Here is a 24,268-nt window from a genome sequence, read left to right on the forward strand (position 1 = left end):
GACTTTTAAAACATTTTTATTGTTTTATCATCATATTGAAAATGAATATCAAAATTTGTAAACACTTAAAAATTAACGCTCTAATCCTGTTGTGTGTGAATAAAACTCTAATAATAATCTTAATTTTCTAAGTCATAAAAACATTTTATGTATTAGATGCAGAAATATGGAATTGCACAGAATAGAATTCACCTTTTATGGACAAGAAAATATGGATAATATGGATACATGAAAGGGATGATTGAAATCTAAAGGCACTAGGCAGGTGCGCCTAGGTGGTTCATTTGGTTAAGCATCTGACTTCAGCTCAAGTCATGATCTCATGGTTTGTGAGTGTGAGCCCCACATCAGGCTCTGTGCTGACAGCTCAGATCCTGGAGAGTGCTTCAGATTCTGTGTCTTCCTCTTTCTCTGCCCCTCCCCAGCTTGCACTGTCTCTCTCTCTCAAAAATAAACATTCAAAAATTAAAAAAAAACATAAACAATAAAACAAATAAAAGCACTAGACTAATGTACATTGGATGTTAATGCTTCACAAGTTTATATACCCTTTATTTCTATATGAGGCAGGTTCATCAAAATGCTTTCATAACTTGAGTATGATAAATTTTATCAATTATTGCATTATTCATATTACATTAAATTATTAAATATCTTATAATGTATTTATTATGAGACACAGGACTTGAACCTTAGCTTATCATGGCTAGTGGATATAAATGTATTCACAGCCCACTACATACTTACTTCCCTCTTTCACCAAACCAAAGTGGAAACCCAAACCAAAACAACCAATTTAATTAAAAAATAAAAACAGACTATTGGATGTTTTGCACTGGCAACAATTTTACTAGATAACCATCCAGGTGATTCAATTGTGTCCCAAAACTCTTTGGTCCATTTTAAGCTTTAATAACTTCAGAAACACAAATGCTACAAATTTATTAAAAAAAAAAAACTGGAAAATTTAATTGGTTAAATCTGTTTTCCACTTAATTTTGTGAATTTTGAATGTGTTTGTATTTTTGAATGGTGGCTTCTAGATGGCTTTTCTCAGATAGCAAATCAGAAGAATAAGTCCTCTTCTTTGGCTGTCTAGCCACCTGCTCTACCTCCATTGGAACGTGGAGTTGAATCTCAGTCCATCCATGAGGGTTTTTTGACCACATTTTCCTTATTCGCATTTCTTTACTATAAACCCTGATCTGCCTACTTTATAGAATGAGTATGAAGATAAAATGCAAGAAGTTATGTGACAGAACATCATAAAATGTAAATTGCTCTAATATATAAGGGATTATCTTCTGTCTTTATTTTCTCTGGTCAGAGGGTATCTGATGGGAGCTAGTGGGTTCCCACATATGCCTTCTGTCCTGGTCAGAGGCCTCCTGGCTCGAGTCTAATTTTCCCAGTTTTCTTTGCAGCTTGGGGATATTCATGTGACTCAGATCTCAACAATGGAAGAAGCATAGACGTGATAGGAGCAACTTGTGCATCCATTTCTAAGAGGAAATCACTCACCTTCCATTGACTTTCTCATTCCCTTTTGGTGGATGTTGCGGGGCCCCAAGCCGCACCATGTGAATGAGGAAGCACCGGGACATCATGAGTCATAAACTGGAAGGAGTCAAGGTCCCTGCATGACCTAGTGGGGCAGAGCTGCCCAGACCGTTCACTGACCCACAGACGGTCACTATATTTTTGAATCAGTTGGCTGTAGCAGATTCAATTGTTCATTGCTAATAACTGCTATTCCACACCCTCAGGCCCGCATCGTCATTGCTGATTTCAGTTGCGGAATCTCCCCATGCCGTGTTCCTTATTCTTTCCTCTATGGCATTTTGTTCTTCCCCTTTGTACTCTCTCATCGCTTATCCTCATTTCATTGTTTTCCTGTGAGGCCCAATCTTTTAAAGATGCTCCTAGCCCATGAAAGAATTCTTTCTTTTTCTTTACACATAAGGAATCATTGTTGAAATTTTCGCCTTCCCTCAATAATATCATTTCTGAGTTATTTTTTTTTCTTTGCCAGAATTTCCAACTCTTCAAAAATTTTTTTATGTTTTATTTGTCCTTGAGAGAGAGTGTGTGAGTGGATGAGGGATGGAGAGAGAGGAGGACAAGGGGTCCACAGCGGGCTCTGCACTGAGAGCAGCAAGCCCAGTGGGGGACTTGAACTCACAAACTGCAAGATCATGACCTGAGCCAAAGTAGGATGCACAGCTGACTGCACCACCCAGGCACCCCTCCAATGCTTTATTTTTTGTTTATTTTTTTTTTTTGAGAGAGAGAGTATGAGCAGGAAAGGGGGGAGAGAGAGAGAGAGAGAGAGAGAGAGAGAGAGAGAATCCCAAGCAAGCCTTGCACTGTCAGCACAGAGTCCAACATGGGGCTTGAACTCACCAACCATGAGCTGCAGTTGGACATGTAATGATGTAATGGAGCCATACAGGTCCCCCAAACCCAACTGTTGTTTTAAAAAAATAGAAAAAAACCCTCTTTTTATCTCAAAATCATTCTGTATGTTATATGGGACTAATCTTCAAATAACAGAGGGTTTTGCTTTTGGGGAAATTATACTTGCTCAGCATTTGCTTGTTAATTGCTTAAATGTCCCATACAGATTTGTTTTCAATCATTTCTTTAGTGGACAGAGTAATTCTTCAAAAATGCATACACATGACTGTGACATTCCATTGGTTAAAAAGCTTTAATTTCCACTCATTCCTGCGTAAAGACCCCTGCTGAGTGGGGGTAACAAAGGCCTTCATCACCTGACTCCTGCTCTTTGGCCTCATCTCCGTTATTTTTTCCTCCTACTGTGTGCTACATTCATATCAAGGTGCTTATTGTTCACACCTCCTGGACTTCCTCTCACTTCCTGTTGCCCTCTGTGCCTGCCTTACGTTCCTTTAACCTGATGTTTCTACTTGCCTTTTAGTGTTCAGCTCAGGCATCACATCCTTCATGAAGTCCTTCCTAAGCTCTTCTGTCTGCATCAGGTGTCCCTGCGATGCTCTCCAAAAGCATCCTATGCTTTCTCTATCACAGCTCTTACACGGACATCATTCCTCCCATTACAGTATCCTTACATATCTGTTCCCTGTCTGTGCAGAGAGGCTGCAAATTCCTGATGGGAATTCGTACTGATTTGTTTTCATAGCTATTGGTCTCAGGATAGTGACTGGTTGTTAGTAAAAATTTGAATAATTTTTGATAAATGAAATGATTGCATGCATGAATGAATTTTGGTGAGCCCTGGTGTTGTTTAGCTTTCACTATAAACTTCTAGGAAAGGTTGACTTCTCAGTCCAAGTTGGTCTCAATCAATGGCTCTTATTTTAGCATTACTTAAGTGCTTCGTTTTCTTCATGGAAAAGAAACTTTTGTTATTTTTCATATTCCATGAATAGTATTTTGAAGTATTCTGAAATATGGGTGGTAAAAGACCTCATAATATTATGAGGTATAAACATTTATGGTCATCTGGAGAGGGATACTGCAAATATGTCTTAATGGACCTTCAAAATCTTGACCTTAATTACAAAAGACAGGTGCAAGTCAGGAACTCTCTTAGATCAAACCCACTAATTTGTCAATGAGGGTCCTAAAGTGTGTAACTGGGAGTAGAAGGAAGTTGGAGGATTAGACGAATTTCTTCTATCCTGAGGACTTTCCTAATTAAATACATTCCAATAAATGTTTTTTGTTTGGTTATAGCATGTTAATCCAAAGACGAGGTGAAGGGAAGTAAGGATGTCTTATTCAGACAGATGTTTCAGTCTTGTAGGAGAGATGGAGCAAGGGGCCAAAAGCATATGGCACATGGTAGGAGTGGCTGTTGTGCTGACGTGTGACAGGAGAGAGGGGCTGGGTTTGAGAAACTGCAGGGAGGACATGGATTTTGACCTACACCCTCAGGATGATGAAGGACATTTAAAGTGGAAGAGACAGCTTCAGGGAGGTTTGGAACACTCTGAAAGGAGCTCCTATGTGATGCAGAGTCTCCAAAATCTGCTGCTGCTGCTGCTGTTGTTAAAATGAGGGGGGTGTGGGAAGTGCAGAAGGAGAAAGAGAGAGAAAGAGGGAGGGAGAGAGAGAGAGAGAGGGAGAGAGAGAGAGAGAGAGAGAGAGAGAGAGAGAGAATCTTAAGCAGCTTCCATATTCAGCACAGAGCCCAAAGCTGGATTTGATCCCTCAACCCTGGGATAGCGACCTGAGCAGAAAACAAGAGTTGGATGTTCAACTGATGGAGCGACCCAGGTACCCCCTAAATTTGCTGTTCTTGAAGGTGACACCATTTAAATCTGACGTCTTACCTTAGCAAGTTACTTTTACAGATCTGACCCTCAGTTTCCTCATCTGCGAAATGATCTTACATACACGATTGCTTTGTGGGTAAATTAAGGTAAGGTTTTAAATCATCTAGCACATCACTGGAACTTTATCTCTATTCTTGCTTTCCTTCCTTTATCTACCCCCTCATCCCACTATCTTGACTTATTTATTTATTTATTTTTTTGCAAACCAAATGCATAAGGTTTGCCATTATCACCCACCACGGGTTAAGTAAGGAGGAATGATGACTCATGATGGAACAGAGCACTTTTCTTGTTTATTTAACCTTAGCTTTCTTGAATTATGTCACTTAAATGTATTTTATTTGATGCTAGATGATAAATGATATATATGTGCATACACACAGCTACACACACACATACATACACACATGCACTTAATTTTTCAAAAGGCAGAAGCAAACTCTGGAGGGACTTAAGTAAATGGACAAATGATAAAAATTTAATAGAGGGCAGAACTATTTTGGAGATGATCTTAAACTTGACAGTGTTTTTCACTCAGTTTAGCCAGGCCTGAGAACCACTATTTGGAGGAACTCAGGAGGGCCAAGATGGGGCCTGAAAATTAATACTTTCAATAACCATGAAGTTTATTGTTCCCAAGAGGAGCGCCATTTAGGGATGACACCAGGTTGTGGGAGAATACTGTCTCCAGACCCAGACCCAAGACCAGGAAAGTATACTTAAAGCTCCTCCTCAGAATAACACTGCTTGGTCTTACTAGCGATTAGTCAGGTTTCTTCCTCTTTTCTACCTGCCAAGTACAGCAATAATCATTCATTGCATTTATTGAAAGCCTCCATTCAAACTTTTAAGAACAAAATTTGGGCTCACTGAAAATTAATTGGATATACCATAAAAGGACACATAGTTATTTCCTTGTTCTTGATTTTCTACAGGTTTACTTTAAAATAGCTTATTTCTTCTTTAAAGTTAGACTTTACAGTTTTTTAAACCACTAACTTTGAGCAGATCCAAAGTGTGCCTTTAATTATCTTGTGACTAGCTGTCCCATAGTGCGATGAAATTAATTGACATTAGGTTAAGGAGAGGGATGACATCAGAATGAAACAAATCTGCATTTTCTCCAGCTTTTCACTAGCCCTACTCAGCCATGGGCAGGTGGCTCGATTTCTGTTACCTGTGAAGGAGAATGTGTTTACATTTCCCGTGTGAACTGTCTCTTCAGGAGATGAGCACATTTCTTCTATTGATTCCTTGCCTGTGGAGTTGTGAGGCCCTCTGATCACGGTACAAACGTGGCTGGTAAAGTTGAAGTCACACAGACCACAGTATGCTGTGGCTTCCAGAGCTGCCGGGCAGACAGTCCCGCACTCTCTGGTTTCCTAGGTTGAGTGGTAGATGTGGGGAGATAGAGAAAAGATTTAAAAATTACATTTAGACATATGTGGGGGAGGTTTTAACAAGTTGCAGATGAAATTTTCTTCCACTTAGTTCATAAATAAATGTCTCACGATTCATGAAAAGAAATGAAGGCAGTGGGTACATTAGAAAGAGCAGTCTGGGTTTGGATGACACAGATTTGGATTCAGAATCCAGTTTTGCAACTTCTTGCTTCTGTGACCTTGAGAAAGTCACTTATACTCTCAGAGCCTCAGCTTCTTCGGTGATGAAAAAATGGAAATTACCTTTACCACACAGGTTGGTTATGGGAATCAAATGGGATAACTCCTGTAAATGCCTTACACTTAGTAGATGTGCTATAAATAAGAGCATGAGTCATTATTTTATTATTGTTACTTTGACACTTTCCTAATGGAGCTTTAGAGAAAATAAAGAATGTAATAATTTAAAATCTGCACTTCTGTGCTGTGGGGCAAGTTGGGCCACTAAGAAATATTCCTTGTCCAACTTTTAGAAAATCTAAATATTTCATGAACTCTCCTTACAGTTATTATTATTTACATTTGTAAACCTTTTTCTAATGAATCCCTGGACTTCTTATTGGTAAGTGCTAGTGTGTTCTATTGTCAGAAAGTGAAACACTTCATCATCCCAGATTATAGGAGATATAAATAAAGCAATATTTTTATAATGCAAAGCTTCCCTTCCTCTTTCTTTTATATAGGTAGTATGATGTATTTAAATAACTTTTGTTATTTAAAATGTATCTACATTCAATCTCTCTTACCTCATATAAGTTGTTAGTCTCCAAAATGTTGTCAAAATAAAGTGGCTTCAGAAAAATATCATAGGATTTCTATTTGAATATAGTGACTTGAACACCCACATTTATCTCCATTTCCTCTTAAAGCCCAACCGAATGACAGTAAAGGAATATAGAAGTCCAAGGAAATAGGAAGGGAATGAATACACACAGAGACAATACTGTGTGCTCAGTAATATCCATTTTGTGTCTTCTCCCTGGGAATACCATATTTGCAAGTCCAGCTCAGTAAGACAAGCCACATGACTAGAAATGTCCATGTGAATACAGTATAGAATGTACATATTTTGCATCCTTTCTGAGATCCATACATGTGTGATACCCATACATGTATAATCATCCACTCTCCCCCCTTCCCATTGTGATCTGAGGGCTGTGTGTGAAGTCTCACAAGAGGAGAGAGAATAGACTCCTGAGGCATTCCTTGGAAGAGAGCTGTTTAACTCACAGTGGATTGTAATGTGAAAAAAAAAATTATTTTAAATTTTATTCTATTGACACATTCCATATGTGGGAACATTTGTTTTTCTTTCAGCATGGTCTAGCATGTCTTAGCTAAAACATAAATTAGAACTTTGAAGTTAGATATTGTCTTAACAACAATAACAAAACCCTAAAACACATGGCATTGCCTTAATGGTTAGATAGGAAGTGGCAAAGAAATGCACACTGGGGTTTGGAAAGTTGGCGAGCTCGGTTATGCTGTGGCTACATATTTGACAAATTTACGACTTGGGATATCTGTCAGAGTAAGCCATGGCTACTGCACTCACAGCCCTAGGGGAAGAGGTCACAATCCAGAATATCCTCAGTAGGTGTGTGCTGTTCCAGCTGCACTTGGTAAAGTGTTAAAAATGACATAAACTTAGAAGAGATTCTGTGAAATTAAAAGGAATATAGAGTCCACTGGAAGGTATAAGGTAGGAGCCATAATGGGAAAGTCAAATAGGAGTCTGCATGTGCAAATCCCAGCCCCCTTTCCTATAGATTCCATACATGCTGTCAGCCAGGCATATATCTTATCCTGATCTAGGATGGGTTATTAAGGATAGTTAATTACGTGTACTTGCTAAGGTTCTTGTGAATGTGACTTGCTGACAAAAAGCCATCCTGCTACCTGATTCCCCTACTGTGCACTCTCCACTAATGTATGCCTATGCACAGTGAGCTTCCCGTTCAGCCTTCAATGGAAAGAATAGATTTAAAAACATAGGAGAAAAAAACATTTAGAGGGAGCAGAAACAAAGCAAGGGAAAGAAGAAAACTAAAATAGAACCAAAGAAACAAATGAAAATATTCAAGGAATAAGGCAAACAATAAAAAAGCAATAACAATGTATTAGTATTACTAGAATGATAAAAAAGATACCCCATAAATGGAACAAGAGTAGAATGCCATGAATAAATAACAGTCAGCAAACAAGAAAGAACCTTTAAAAGTTATTTAAAATAAAAGATGATAGCTAAAAAAAAATCAATCAATCAATCAATCAATAGAAAGACTGAAAGATGAAGCTAAGGCAATATCTGATCATGTTGAAAGAGATGAAGAGTTAACTAATCAATAAACAAGAAACAAGAAAAAAAGATGGAAAGATAGAAAGATTGGCTTAGGAAGTCTAACACCAAACTAGTCTGCAAAAAGAGATACAAAAAGGGAGCAAATTATCAAAGAAATAATAAAATAACATTTTTCAGAACTGAGGGTCATGAGACTTCACACTGAAAAAGTACACAAAAAGCACATCACCATGAATAATGATGATGATGATGATGATGATGATAGCTACATAGAGGCACATTGTCATGAAATATTAGAAAAACACAATAAAGAGAATGTCCTAAAAACTTTCATAGGAAAAAAACCTGGGTACCTAGGAAGAGACAGGAATCAGAATAGCAATGAAAGGTTAAAAATGCAGAAATTACTTCAAAATCTGAGTAGAAATAATTTTTAACCTTGAATTGTATACCTAGTCAAGTTATCAATCTAGGAGGGAGGGTAGAAAAATGGTAATTTCAGACATTGAGCTCTCAAAAAATTTACCTTTTACACACCTATACCCAGAGTGATATTTCTCTAGAAGAAGCAAACAGACAAGAAAGGGGGACCCTTAGATTGTTAGGACACTAACACAGGAGAGAAGTAAAAGAAACCCCCAAACCAATACTTAGGGAAGACTTGCTGGGGAGAAATCCCACAGTGGTCCGCTCCTGAATGGAGCAGGGGATAGAAGTCTCCAGGAAAAGAGGTGTTCAGGAAACAAAGTGCAATCTGTAGTTTGAACTTGACCTGTAACACACTTCTGGACTCAGCAGTCAGAAATACTGTCCTAATAATAACAATGTAAATATGAATTGTCAATATGGCTGTTCACTGGCCTTCCTAAAGCCAATTTAAGTCAATTCAAAAGATTATGTATATATCCTGAACATTGTCCTTGAGTAATGGAAGCTATGTCTTACTGAAGCCAAAGTGAGATGCCTGGGAAACAAATGGGTAATGAAACAAATAGTTGTGAGCAATAGAGTCATTTCTGAAACTAACAGGTATTCTATCTTCATTTTTCAAATATGAGGGCCCTTTTAAGGAGAGTTTTCTACATAGAGTCTTCTTAACTAGTCATTTTAAAGACATGTTCTGGCAACATCACCAATTTTTTTAAGACTGTATATTTCAGAAAAATTTCCCAGTCCAAATTTCTGAAAACACTGACTTGGAATAAATGTAAACTTTGGGAGCGTAGCGTTGGATAGGTTTTATTTCATAGGCTCGGTTATTTAAAGTTGCTTACAGGTCAGACCAAAATTTAAAACAATTTTGTAGATGAAAAACTATTTTTGATGGGTATTTCGTATGATTATTCACTTCATAAAGTACTTCTCTTTACCAACTTTATGAATTATCTTAATATTAATTGTTGCAAGGTGCTTGTTGGAACCCTAACAATTTCAAAGGTTACTTTACATCTTAAAGTATATGGTGCCCACACAATGGTTGTGTAGTTGTGTCATGTGGCATGAATGACCCAAACACCCATTTGCAGGCAATTCCTAGCGGAAAATGACTGAGGAACTTAGTAGGGTGTTTGGTTTTTAATGTACCATAATCTTTTTCTTAAAATGTTAGGTTTCTGGAGTCCTGGGTCAAATTTAATTTTAACAAAACATGACATGTGTGTCCATGAGTCAACGTACAAACAAATGATGCACTCTTAGGTCTATTCACTTTTAGATAGGCAGGCATTTGTGAATCTTCCACCGTCTCAAGGAATAGGATATAAGCACAAGTGAATTTGCTGGATCTAAGGTCTCTATCAATGGAAAGTGTTGCATTTTGGTTGTGGGCCCAGGGGGAAGAAGCCAAAATTTCTCTCCCTTTCCATCCCCAGCACCCATGGACATAAAATGGCACCACATAGGTCCCAGACGACATATGTTAGCTCTTTCGGCACACAGACTTTCAGTACTGCACTAATCTGAAGTGCTGGGTAAAGCTTCCCGAGAACAGCTAATCATTATTAATTCCTTTAGAATTCATTGCAATAACATCAATCACAGTGAACTCATTTGGTATTAATATGGATGTAATGTGAAAATGAATAATGCACACAGGAGTTTTTATATTCCTATTTTAGAAAAATAGTTATGAACAATGTATTTCTCTTTCCATTGTCAAATCAGCACCTCTGAGAGGTTTTCTATCAATTACCTTCATCATCATTCCAGTTGAAATCTTGTCAGAGCAAACATATTTCAGAGGATTATATCCAACTCCATTACAGCATTTCTGGCTCTTTGGAATAAGTTCAGTCTCACAGCATTTTACTGGCACTGGGTCATTCTTTTTAACATGTGCTTTAGACTCTCCCCTGGAAGCTGAGCAGCATATGGTATCTGTCATATTCACATAATCCTGCCCACAACAGAACATCCCTGCAACAATAAAATGTTATATATGAATATGAAATTAAAAAAAAGGAAGAACACGGAGACCGCTATAAAGTTTGGTATAAAAATGTCAGACTCAGGCGGTTGCTGCAAAGGCACAATACAAGGTAGCACTTCCCTCAAGGTGATTTAAATGTGCAGTGAGGGGTCCTTCTTACCAAGAGCACTAGACACTAATTAGGTAAAGAACACACACGAGCAAGTGTTCCAGAATCATTCAGCGGGGCCAAACTTCTCCCAAGCCCCATAAAAAAATGCCCTGATTTCCGTCATGAGAATTACCTGCTCATTTTGTGATGTGCATCATGTTGCAGAAAAGGGGCTAGTTAAACTGCAGGGATTCAGAAGAAAGCTCTAGAAATTCACAAGGGAGAAAACGTCAGCCAGGTACTCTGGGATAAGAGGCTAGACAGAGGGAGGAGGTAACACAACCCTAGTGCCTGAGACGCGGCGGGTGGAGTCTTAGAAGTTTTTGCCTGGCCTTGTCTAGGGTCACACATTTGCTTCTTGTGAATCCAGCAATCCACTCTTTCCTCATGAGGTAGATCTGCTCAAAACCAGTTGCACTTGCTCACTGATCAGGTGAACAATTTGGCCACTAGTTTTTGAGGAGCGCTGTGCTCTAGACCCATCACTAAACATGGATGAGGGACTGGGGGCAGTGGCAGAAAGACTGTGTCAGGAGGTTCATCGGTGGCCACTTGTTGATGAAAGACACGTGTGCCTTTCACACCAGCTAGCCTCCTTTCTCCCACCGAATTCAGCTTAACCGCCTGCGTTCGCAACATTTAGATCTTGCCATAGAAGAGATACAGCAGAAATTTAGACATAAAATCCTGAATAAATAAACAATACTCTAGAGTCAGATTAGGCCAGAAATGAAGGTGTCTACACCCCAGGTCACAGTGCTATTATATTAGAATTTATATCCAGTTATAAGGCAGCACCGTGTGATGAATGATTTATTTTAATTAGAATTTTGTTTATTTATTATTAGTCCTGACTGATAACATAAAGAGCCTCAACTTCAAAGGGCCCTGGGGTCCTGAATTGTTTAATCTGGTCCTGTACAAACACCTACATTATGAAAGACATGCCTAAGAATAGGCCAACGAGTTTTAAGTGCTTTCAATTAAAAGACATCATTGAAAGTAGACACTGGCTTGGTACACACCTTAAGAAAGTTGTTTAGCCACACATGACTCCAAAGAACTTCCTCACTGATCTTTCCACTTTGAAAAATATTTCCTAATACTTTCTTTCTTTCTTTCTTTCTTTCTTTCTTTCTTTCTTTCTTTTCTTCCTTCCTTCCTTCCTTCCTTCCTTTATTGTTTTAAGGTTATTTATTTATTTTTTAGAGAGACAAAGAGCGAGTGAGTGGGGGAGGAACAGAGAGAGACAGAGAGAATCCCAAGCAGACTCTGCACTGTCAGCACAGAGCCCAAAGAGGGGCTCAAATGTACCAATCATGAGATTCTAACCTGAGCCAAAACCAAGAGTCAGAGGCTTAACCGATTGAGGCACCCAGGGGCCCCTCTCCTAATATTTTAAAACTTTTACCAATGTACATCATTGATTATAACCGAGTTTTAACATGCCCTGTCTAAACGTGGCATCTGTTCAGAATGATTCGTTTAAATAAAAGTAAAGTGTTTTCTTTGGTGCTTTAGTAATAATTTTAGTTGTTTTAACATTTCCAGGAAAGGGTTTTTTTTTTTTCACATAAATACCCCCAGCAGAGCTATCACTGTAGTCTGAGTCTTGGTTATGACAGGTAAAAGTGACATGTGTATACACACACGTGAGCACACACAATACAAAGAAAAGTCTACGGCTGCAAGTTGTATAATGTTTGGACATTTTTTTCTGCTGTTTTCTGTTCATTCAAATACAACCGTGGATTTTTTTTTTTACTGTCATTTTTTTCTCTAGCAGTTTTCTTAAAATAATTCATGTTTCTATTTTAAAAGAGCAATCAAAATCTGAAAACTGACCCTTTAGGGAGCAGAATACATTCTCCCCCTCAACTCCCAAGTTACTTTATGGTTTCACCATGCTTTAAGTATAAAATCAAAATGCAGACATTGACCTAATTCAAAACTCTAATCAGTCATCTGATCGCTCTGAGGGACTTTTGACAGGTCAACTAAAATTTTGATAATGAACTGGTTTTACACTAGAAAAAAATAGGCTGCTTTCTTTCACAAAGAGCTTCATCTTTGTTTCACTGAATTAAAATTTTCAGCCAAGATTCCACTCTCATAACAAGAAGTGACTCCCTTTCTAGTTTCTTTGGTAAACCATTACTTCTTTAATTATTATCAACCTTGTTCCAGTGTGATAAATTGCTAATTACTTAATACCCTAATCAGCGTTCATTCTTTGCACAGATAAACTGTGACAGTGCCATTAATTTAAATAGTAATTTCACTTAATGGCCAGAACGGCACACCAGATTTTTATGCAGCATTTTCTGAAGACTGCATCCATCACTGCAATATTCTGACATAAAGATGTCTGACGTGCACTAACTCACTTAGGGAGAGCAGATGTTGCGGAGCCGAGTTTGGTAGTAATTCCCATAGTGCATCACTTCAGCATGAATGAGCTGCAAATTCAGAGACAGACAATCTTCTGAAACCGCATTGCAATAACTTTTGACCCCTGCCTAATTTATCACATGCAGCACTTGACTTTTGAACTTTGACATGCAGAATGCACAATTTTAAATATGCCAAAAGGAAAACAAAACAGGTCGTGTATTATTGATGGATTGATCTATTCTTCCAGAGGCTGTTCATTACTTTTGTACAAAGGTGAAGATTCTCTGTGGACAGCTGTTACTAAAGTGATACAGTACACATAGAGATATTAGATATTTATTATTGATATCAAACTGAATATTTAATCCTCCCAAACAGCATATATATCCAACGGGTAGCTTCCATTCCATTGGATACAACTGAGAAAACAGTTAAGGAAAGAGTTGTTTATTCACAATGTTATGGATAGTTTCAATAGGTTATTAACACTTATTTAATGGCTAGGGCTTAAAAGGAAAGCATTTATAAACAGATGGTCCTGATGAATTTCTAAATTGTTAATTCTGTAAAACAGGTGCTTTGTTTTTCTAAAATTAAAAAAAATGAGTTATGAATCATGCTTTTGAGATCAAAACAGCACAGTAGTAAAATCAAAGTCTGGAATATGACAGATTCATGTGCAACTCTGGGACTGATCATGGGGACCACATTTTGAACCAAGGGGTTATATATTAAGCATATCAGACTGAAAAATAAAGTTTTGTTTAATATTGTTAGGACAAACTTACAAAATGGTGGCAGCATATGAAAGAAGAGACATGTGCTAGTCTCCACCAGTAGATGGCTGTACGGCTGCCACCACAAAACAGAACTAAAGGGTAGAGCAAAAATTTCCCCCAAATTGCTGAGAAATGTTTTAAAATCTTTCTACATTACATCTTTTGAAAATTCACTATGTCACATGGAAATCTTCTTGGAAAATATTTTCTAACACAACTCTTACACAATGGATTTCTGTGCTTGATTTCCCTCTTTGCAAAGTTTCTAAATTCCATCTTACAAGACAAATAGTCACAGTCATCTGTTCTGCTGAAGTCCGACTCCAGGACCTGGAAGCCCAGGATTCTCTTACAAAGCAGTTCCAGCCCAGACTCTCCTATCAAGGCTACATGGACAACATTCATAACAGAGATCGGGCAATACGTTCCAAAGGTATGTCATGAGCAGGTTCTCATGGCTGACAGAAAATCCTGTTCTCTTGGAATGATAAGGAAACTTTCATTTTCATCTCTTAATACTAAAAGATATAATCGAGTCCAATCCAAGATTAATGGGCATAAATGGTAAAACCCTTTAAGCAAACACTAAGTATAAAAGGAGTAATAAAGAGGTTTAAAATACATCCAAAGAAAATGGTTAAGAATACATATCCATGGCAATGACGAGCATGACTTTCATCCCAAGATACCTGTATAACACTCCTACACAACTCATCTGCCCAGAGAGAGCAGTAAAAACATAAACGCTACCCCAGCACTTCTGTTCCAACAGCATCTGTTAATTCACTCCATTTATAAAATACATATTGACAAAGACAACTGAACTGGGACCAGGGAGATTTGATTTGGTGTGAGAAAGTCAATTCAATGTGATTTTGTTAAAGGGCTCCTGCAGGCAAATAAAAGAGTTTAAGTAATAAAGTACATAAAGAGATGTTTTACGAGCCAGCCTGGTCTTAACGGCAGGCACACAATGCCAGGCAGAGAGAGCGGCCAGGCTTAGGAACAATATTGTGAGATCCAAACCCTTGTGTAGCAGGTATGATGTTGCTAGGTTGAGGAGAGAAAGGGCCATATGGATATTCTGGAAGGTCACTGAGGTCACAGTCATTAGGGGCGACAGGAGGGAGCGGCAGCAGAGAGAGGAAAAAGACATGTGGAATGTGTCTATTTTCACTGAAACCTACAGGAAGGTCAAAAGAACAAAAAGAGAGTCTTTTCCTTTTTAAAAGTATCATTCCTGCAGTCCACCATGGTTATCAGACCTGGCAGAACTGCACAATATCATGGGAAACTATAGAGCTAATCTTGATTCACAGGAGTTGAGTAATACAACAATTTGCTTAAGAAATATTTGACTAGTGTGGAAAACCATAGTGAAGTAAATAAGGAGCAATTCTTATTGGGCTCATGGATGGACATCATGGTTGTATGAAATTGCAGGCAAATTACTCTGTGTATTCTATGCACCAGTATTTGAAGTGAGGCTTTGTAAAGATTCTTCAGGGAGTGTTCAGTTCCCAAAAGATTAGGAACCATTGTGCTAGTATACAGTTACCTGCACTTCATTTCGTAAAACAGGTACAGGTACATTTTACTTTTTGCCAAGAGTGTTCTGACTTAGCTTTCCTTCTGTCTCACATTCATTTTGCCTCCAAATCAAATTTATCTCCTTAAATCACAGTTCTTATCATCATGCTGACTCTTTCTTAGTTAGTAAATAATGTTCAGATCATTTTGCCTACTCAGACTTATCCCTCTCTATTTCTTTACACACAGTGCTAATTTCATCCTTTAGCCCAAGCTACGCCCTTAAGCTGAATGTCCTTCTTTCATCGACACATCTCAAAATCTTGCTCATTGTTTGAGGTTCCAATCCAATGGTTTAGCATTTTCCATCATCTTGACTGGAGGGACCTCTCAGTCTTAAGAGTATGCTTGTGTTCATCCCTTTCTTATGGACTGTGTTTAACCTTATTGGTACTTTCCTCCCTGATTAGATTATAAGTCCTTAAGGGTAAAAATGGAATCTTAGCCAATTTTACACTCACAGAGCACAGAGAATAATGTCTTGAGCATAGTCACTACACAATACATTTTTATCAAGTGAAGGAATATGGAAATTGACTTTAAAAAGCAACAAATAAACAAAGATGCTAAAAGGAGACATTTCTGCTGTTATTTTAAGACCCTGACTCATTAGGGTATGGGAGGCTGGGTGACACTTTTGTACCCTCCCCCACTGGCCTGGCATCCTTGTTCTTTTTATTTTTTTAAGTTTATTTATTTTTGAGAGAGAGAGAGAGAGTCTGAACACACTGAGCTGGGGAAAAACAAAGAGAGGGAGAGGGAGAACCCCAAGCAGTCTCCGAGCTGTCAGCGAGGAGCCCGTTGCAGGACTTGATCCCTCCAACCGTGAGATCATGACGTGATGTGCAGAGATGATGTGCAGCATGAGATCATGCTGAAGTGCAGAGGTGGCTGCTCAAAAAAACGGAGCCACCCAGGTGCCCCATATTACCTATTCTGCTAATTCTGGCACACGTTAGGTGTGCACTCAAAGGGCAGAGTTCATAATGCCTCTTTATTTTCCAGTCATCCAGAAAATGTTTGCAACTTGTAGTTTATGATACTGGCCCTGCTCATTAGACCTGCCAAACATTGATATGGTTTGGGTTGGAGAGTGTTCGATGCTTGTCCAAATATCATAATGACCAAAGAGGTTAAGAGCATGGGCTCTATAGCTGTTTGGATGCTGCTAGAATCCCTTCTTAGCCACTATGGCAAGAGATTCCTGAGGAAATCTCACAGACTCCTTGTACTCAGGTGTTGACAGGTAGCTGAGTTCCAGTCAGTGAAATATTAATTTAAATTTTGCTATTTCTATTTTTTAGATTATTTTTTATTTTTAAAAAATTAAAAAAATATATTTATTCTTAAGAGAGAGAGAGAGAGAGCCTGAGTGGTGAGGGACAGAGTGAGAGAGGGACACAGAATCTGAAGACAGGCTCCAGGCTCAGATCTGTTAGCACAGAGCCCGACATAGGGCTCAGACTCACAAGCCGTGAGATCATGACCTGAACTGAAGACAGATGCTTAACCAACTGAGCCACCCAAGCGCCCCAAGGTTTACTATTTCTAGACCTGGCAATAAAAAACTTGCACTCCCATTATTCCATGTTCTTTTCTTTTTTTGGTTGCAGGAATGGATATAACCCCCAGGTGACTTTAGAAGCTACCCGTGGAACAGCCAGAATACCTAGGTAAGAGTGCTAACCTGAAGATGGGTTCCTATCCCAGTACCACCATATAAAAACAAAATAACCCCTATGGTATTTGAGACTTTGCAAATTTGGGGGTTCATTTATAACAGCAATTAATGCTACCTGAAGTAATATAACCAACCGGTAGCTGTGTGATTTGGGGACAGTGTTTGTTGTTGTTTTCTGGGTTTTGGGTTTTTTTTTTTTTAAAGACATGGTTCAGGTATAGTATTATTTGAACAAACCTGATTCTAATTATTTACCCTATATATATATATATATATGTATATATGTATATATATGTATGTATATACCCTATATATATGTATGTATGTATATATGTATGTATATATAGTTGAAAAGACTGAAAAGACCGAAAACGTAATCTTTCTATAGCATGTGGCATTAGTTTAGTATTCATTATGTTCTATATTTGTTTTGTATTGGGACAGTTTTTAACTTTTGTTAGAAGCACTTCTGTTTCCTCATATCTAAAATGGAGATAATAATAATACTTACCTCATAGGGTTGTTGTGAGGTTTAAGCATGTTATAAATGTGTAGGTATATATGAAGCACACAGAAACTCAGTTTGGCAAATAGTGAACACAGGCTGCTGTTTATTTTCTGTTGTTGTTGTATTTTGCCTCCTGATCAATTGCCTCCTGCCAATAAGCAGTGTGTGGGAGACACTTGACTGGGCTGGATTCCTTGACTGTACTTTACTTATCTTTCGAATGCTAACTTCTTAAGACCACAATTTATGGAGAAACTTTCTGAAAGGACTGTGTGTCAACACTGAACTCTTGTGTATCATATGACCTAATACATCATTCAATTGTAAAGATCTTAGAAAGTTAGTTTTGGTTTCTGTTTCTTGATTTTACCTGGCAAAGTCACCTTTCTTGTTACCTTACACTGCAGGTCCAGGTGTCCTGTACAGTATATGGGAGGTAATCCTTAAACTTCTATGGTCAATGGAAATGTCCTATTTGAAGCCCATTTCTGTTGTATGTAGGACAACAATCCATCATCATTATTTTCTGGACAGTTGATGGAGATCAACAAAATGACATGGTACTATCAAACAGTTTGAGTATATATTAAAGTCTTCCTCCGTACATGTCCCACTGGGTTGGATTTAAAAAGAATGCATAGAGGGGCGCCTGGGTGGCTCAGTCAGCTAAGTGTCCAACACTTAGTTTCAGCTCAGGTCATGATCTAATGATGTGTGGGTTTCAGCCCCACGTCAGGCTGCATGTTGACAGCACAGAGCCTGCTTGGGATTCTCTCTCCCTCTCCCTCTGCCCCTCTCTCACTTGCACATGCATGTGCGTGCACTCTCTCTGTCAGAATAAAAACTAAAAAAAAAAAAAAAAAAAAAAAAAAAGCGAACAAAATACACTTTAGTGACAGAGAACTCCAGATGTACACATTCAGGTACTCAAAAGTAAAGAATACACATGTGCAACACTGCCCTTAGATCCAAGTAACCAGAGCCCCTGACCCAAGCTAATCTCTTTAGAGGGTCCTGCTCTGACCCTCCTCCATCTGCCTCCCACCCCATGACATAAGGAGGCCATGGANAAAAAGAATGCGCAGAATGGATGTAGTGTCGATCCAGATGGGTGATTTATAACTTCAGAGAATAGTAAATGCCTTGGAAACAAGGTTGATGGTTGTCAAAAGAAAAAGTTTAAAAAACTAGAATCAAGTATTTTTGGACTCAAATAAGAAGAGAAATCTTTCCCACACTGGGAGTACTGAAATTCAGTTGTGAATAATTTAATAAGCATTTCTTATTTATTTAAGGGCTATGAAAATATTGAAACTCTGTATTCTTGTTAAAGTACAAGATTCAGGTACCCCCAGGATTGATACTTTTTAAATTTCTTGATTGATTAGTTTTGTTCTTCAAGTGTTCTTCTTAATAATTATCTTCAGAACTTTTACACAGAGGAAGTGACTCTTAAATTTAGAAAACAAACAGGGTTGTTGGAGGGGAGGTAGGTGAGGGGATGGGCTAAGTGGGTGATGGGCATTAAGGAGGGCACTTGTTGGGATGAGCATTGTGTATTGTAGGTAACTGATGAAACACTATATTCTACTCCTGAAACCATTATTACACAATATGTTAACTAACTTGGATTTAAATGAAATTTAAAAAAGAAGAAAATGTGTATAAAAATATGGTATTTAACAATAACACTATAATAATTTCAACAATTATTACTGATATTATGGATAACTTTTTGATTTTTTAAAAAGAAGAAATTATAGGAAAACAAGGAATTCATAGTTCATCCACATCAAGATACAATGGTGTCCTGAAATCATGCTCAGAGAAAGGCTGGCATTCCCAACCCTTGCTAGTTTTTTGTGCAGATTACCCTAAAGCTAAGGAGTTTGAACTTTAGGGCTCTCTGTTTGTACAAGACTCTTCTAGGAAAAGCATGGTTATATATTTTATAAAATTAGCAAATGTATAACCTTTAACTACAATTTGTCATGGCTTCTCTCTCTTGCTCCTTTAACTTGTCTTTTATCTTACGTGTCCTTGTATTGATTAAAATAGGAGAGCGACCATGTACATTTTTGAAATCGTAAGGGGGGAAGTTGAGTTGGGGAAATATTTAGTTTGGGTTCAGTAGCTATGTTTATGATTTTTGTCACTTCTACTAAAAAGTCATTAAGCCCTGAATATGCCATTTTAACTTAAATTTGGAAAGATAAGAAATGGGAGAAATTACAGACTCCTAATTTGGATGCATATAAAGCAAAGCTTTAAAGAAAGAGAAAGATCAGACAGAAAAATTAATGGAATATGAAACAAAAGCTGTAAAACTGAACAATAGAATCAATGGAAATATTCTGACATCAAGAAGAGAATTATAACAAAATAAATTTTAGATTACAACAAAAGTAGTAAACTATTAAAAGAAAATGATGGATCTCAGATTGAAGTATAAATTATTACAAATTATGAAGAGAGGTAACTGATAAATACATTGAAAAAATTTATACCTTTTGCTGATGTGTAGATAAAATAGGAATATCATTGTAAGTTACAGCTCAAATTCAGTCATATAATAAGGATAGCCATGAAAAACTGGTATGATGTTGTCAGCTCAACAAATATTTAAGACAAGTCACTGCAAATGACTTTAAAATAAGAAAACTTAGTGCGCTTGGGTGGCTCAGTCAATTAAGTACCCAACTCTTGATTTGGGCTCACATCATGATCTCACAGATTCATGAGATCAAGTCGTGCATTGGGTCACTGTCAGTGGAGGGGGCTGGGATTCTCTCTCTTCCTCTCTCTCTGCCACTCCCTTGGTCACATGCTCTCTCCATTTTCTTAACATGAATAAACTTAAAAAAATAATAAAATAAAAAATAAATAAAATAAAATAAGAAAACTTAAGATTTCCTTAAATCTTAGAAAGATCCTTGGTAAATGTTTTTTTAAATTTGACAATAATCAAAGCATTTACATAATATTATGATAATAAACTTTGAAGCTTAAAGCCACTTTTCTAACTTTAAATAATTAAAAAGGGTTTTGATTAATCACATGGCAGACAGTAAAGAATGAATTACTTTTTTATTCTTCCCATAGATAAATGGCACAAAGCCATTGTCTCATGAGGAGGTGATCAAGGGTATAAGTTAAACATGTCAGGGTAAAAAAAGAGGGATGTGAGAAGTCATATAATCCTGTTTTTATGTTAGTGGAATTTGCTAGATTTTCTTTTTTGAATTTGTAATTTTTATAATTTATTTTCCCCTTCTAAATAAATATTATTTTTATATTTTATCTTGTGTTCATCATTTTATTTTTTCCTGTAAAGAGGGCCCCCCCTAATTGTATAACTTTCAGGCACCCAAAAATCCATTATGGAATCCTGAACAAGTGTCTGATTTCTGTGCCTCAGTTTCCTCATTTTTAAAATGTAGACAATAATAGAACCTATCTAGTAAGAATGTTATAAAGATTCATTAAAAAAAGATTAATTGAGTTAGTAATGCATAAAACACTGGGCATAGCACTCAGTCAATAACGATTGCTATTAAAATTAGTGTTAATGTCATAGCTACCAAATAATAAGGGAGCAAAAGTACTGACATAATATCATCAATAATAATTTTGTGTACTGTTAACATTTACTAGGAAATATTCTCTTGATCAGAACCAATGCATGCATTCATGTGTAGTTTCGTTTTTGTTTTTGTTTATAGTGGATATGACACTTCTCAAGAGGAAAGACTTTTGATCCATTCTCATGAAATACATCCGTGAACACAAAAAAAGGGTGAGATTATATTTTTATTTGTTATACAATGTACATTTAAATATTGCATTAGATATAATTCACATGAGCTTAATTACTTATTTACTTTATATCTAGGGCAATTTCTCGACCTGTGTTTCTCAGAATCTCTACTGATTGAAAAGCAGACAAGGGCTCCTTACCTGGAACGCGACTATACACCATGCCCTCTTCTTCTCCACCACAGCATTCTAAATCTTTGCTCACAATCTGTCCGCCACAGCACTGCTGGCCATGGCCATCACGAAGCCTCCCAGCACAGCAAATCTGGTTTCCTGAGGTGGAGTAAGGCATTCGGCCACAGCAGGAGTCACCGATGCCAGTGGAAACCCGATTGTGCTGTTCATCTGGACAACATACTTCACCTGTCAATTTGGGACAATAACAATCATTGCACGAGTTAAAAGAAATATGCTTTGACTCACAATGAAATTTTATCACAATCGTCTCACAGATGCCAACTGGTTGACAGAATTACTAGAAAGAAAGCTGTCATTGTGGAGTTGCAAAATTTCAAAACAACTTTAAAAATTTTCAATTAAAGATTATAAACATGGGTCTGCTCATATACACACATGGTAACTTAGAGACAATGCTATGTTACCTATTTCCTCTCTCATCCCTAGTAAATGAGCTCAGTAGGTCTGGTAACATGATTAAGTGATATTACAAAAAGTTTACCTACAAATGCTTTTCTAGTTAGTGTACTTTTTTTTTTTTTTGAAAGTGGAATGGATTCAGAAATTAACATAAAATTGGTATTGCCTAGATTATAATTTCTTTAACCAAATTTTATTTGTGTAAGCAAACAAAACACTTCTGACATGAAGCTCAGTTAAATGAGAGGAGGTAAAAATACTATATCATGGCAGCACATTAATACTTTGCTGGGCTATGACAGACACTGAATTTCACTAATATAGTTGTACCTACATTCCCCCCTTTACATGATATTCTGGGAAACTCGAAACAAGAATAAAATAGTCTTTTGCTTGGTGCGTTGGGATTAAAAAGCTTAAATTTTATAAATATCAACAGGCAGCATTGTTTTTATGAAGATGCTTCTAAAAGACCGGAAAACTGTAAAAGAAAAATAATTAAATTTATTCTTCCAAGGATACCTTAGACAGAACTAACAACTTGGTGGATCTAAAATTCAAACTGTACTTCTCTATCTCATGACCCAACTCTCATTTTTGAACCCTTGAACCTTCACTCTCTCCTTCCTCTTGCTTTAATCTTCTTCATTTTCCTGCACCTTCAACAGGCCCTCTTCCTTCTCTTCCACTTCCCCTTTTAAAACATATCTCTCTCCCTGGAAAATATCTCATCATTTTACCATATGTGGTGTGTGAGTATGTAGACCAGCCTGGCAGGTCTTATAGCTCTAAACCATTGTCCAGATAAGATTTAAATAATCTAGTTAGTGACTTGCCAAGCCTTCTTAAAAAAAGGCTCAAGTTCACTGAAGAATTTAGGATTGCTTTAGGAATTTATAGGCCTGGGCTCCCTTATAAATTATTTTATCTATGTATGAGGTCAAGATATGCTAAAACATGGTTAGTAAAAGCAAGAAGAATTGCTTACCAAAATGATATTAAAAATATGGGACAATATTTAACTGTGGATAGATATGTAAAGAATATAAAAATATAGATGCTCTAGCAGGTGTCCCTGAAGTCTTCATTATCCATATTCATTGCTCAAAAATCCATCCTATCAGATGAAATGGACAAGTTACTAGAAACACATAACCTAAAAGATCAATTATGAAGAAATAGAAATTCTGAATAGACCTATACTAGTAACAAGATTGAATCAAGTTTGAAACCTCCCAACAACAAAAATTCTGGATCAGATGGCTTCACTGGTAAAATTTACCAAACATTTAAAGAATTAGTACTAATCCTGCTCAAGGCATCTGGGTGACTCAGTCAGTTAAGCGTCTGACTCTTGATTTCGGCTCAGGTCCTGATCTCACGGTTTGTGGGATCAAGCCCTGCATCAGGCTCCATGGTGGCAACACAAAGCCTTCTTGGGATTCTCTCTTTCTCTCTCTGCCCCTTGCCTCACATGTGCTCTCTCTCTCTCAAGTAAATAAACATTTAACAATGCTAATATTTCTCACACTTTTCTAAAAAACTGAAGAGGAATGCTTTTTAACAAAATTTATGAGGCCAGTATTACCCTGATACCAAAACCAGACAGACACTTCAAGAAAAAAAAAAACTACAGACATTGGTCTGTATTTCCCTTATGACTGAAAATTGATATGAAAATTCTCAGCAAAATGCTAGTAAACTGAATTCAAGAGCACATTTAAGTGATTATTCCTTATGTCCATTGGGACTTATTCTCAAAAAGCATGAAAAGATGATTCAACATATGAAACTCAATCAAGTGACATGTCATATTAATAGAATGGAGAAAGAAAAGTACATGATTACTTCAAATGATGTAGAGAGAGCATTTGAAATTGTCAGATTCAAAATCTGACCAACTAGGAATAGAAAGTAACTACCTCCACATAAGAAAGAATATGTATGAAAAATCCAAAACTAACATTAAAATCAACACTGAAAGCTTTTCTTCTAAGATCAGAAAGAAGATACCACTGCAAGTTTTTTTTTGCCACTTCTATTCAACACAGTACTGAAATATATAGCCAGAGCACTTAGGCAAGAAAAAGAAATGAAGAACATCATAATTAAAAAGGAGGAAGTAGGGGCGCCTGGGTGGCTTAGTCGGTTAAGCGTCCGACTTTCACTTAGGTCATGATCTCGTGGTTCGTGGGTTCGAGCCCCGCGTCGGGCTCTGTGCTGACTGCCAGCTCAGAGCCTGGAGCCTGTTTCAGAGT

The 24,268-nt window shown here is 37.3% G+C and overlaps 1 protein-coding gene across 1 annotated transcript in view; it reads right to left on the reverse strand.

The window, feature by feature from the left end:
* The window catches only part of USH2A (usherin), a 717,315-nt gene that overhangs the window by 162,054 nt on the left and 530,993 nt on the right, over positions 1 to 24,268 (reverse strand). Inside the window, exons 49-51 of the mRNA XM_077759473.1 lie at positions 21,555 to 21,776; positions 10,258 to 10,481; positions 5,500 to 5,704 (exon numbers count right to left, since the gene is read on the reverse strand). Coding sequence (XP_077615599.1) covers positions 5,500 to 5,704; positions 10,258 to 10,481; positions 21,555 to 21,776 — 651 coding nt within the window. The remainder of the gene's footprint in view (positions 1 to 5,499; positions 5,705 to 10,257; positions 10,482 to 21,554; positions 21,777 to 24,268) is intronic.

Source organism: Crocuta crocuta, unplaced genomic scaffold (assembly GCF_008692635.1).
Source record: "Crocuta crocuta isolate KB4526 unplaced genomic scaffold, BGI_CrCroc_1.0 scaffold556, whole genome shotgun sequence".
In the NCBI taxonomy this organism is placed as follows: Eukaryota; Metazoa; Chordata; class Mammalia; order Carnivora; family Hyaenidae; genus Crocuta; species Crocuta crocuta.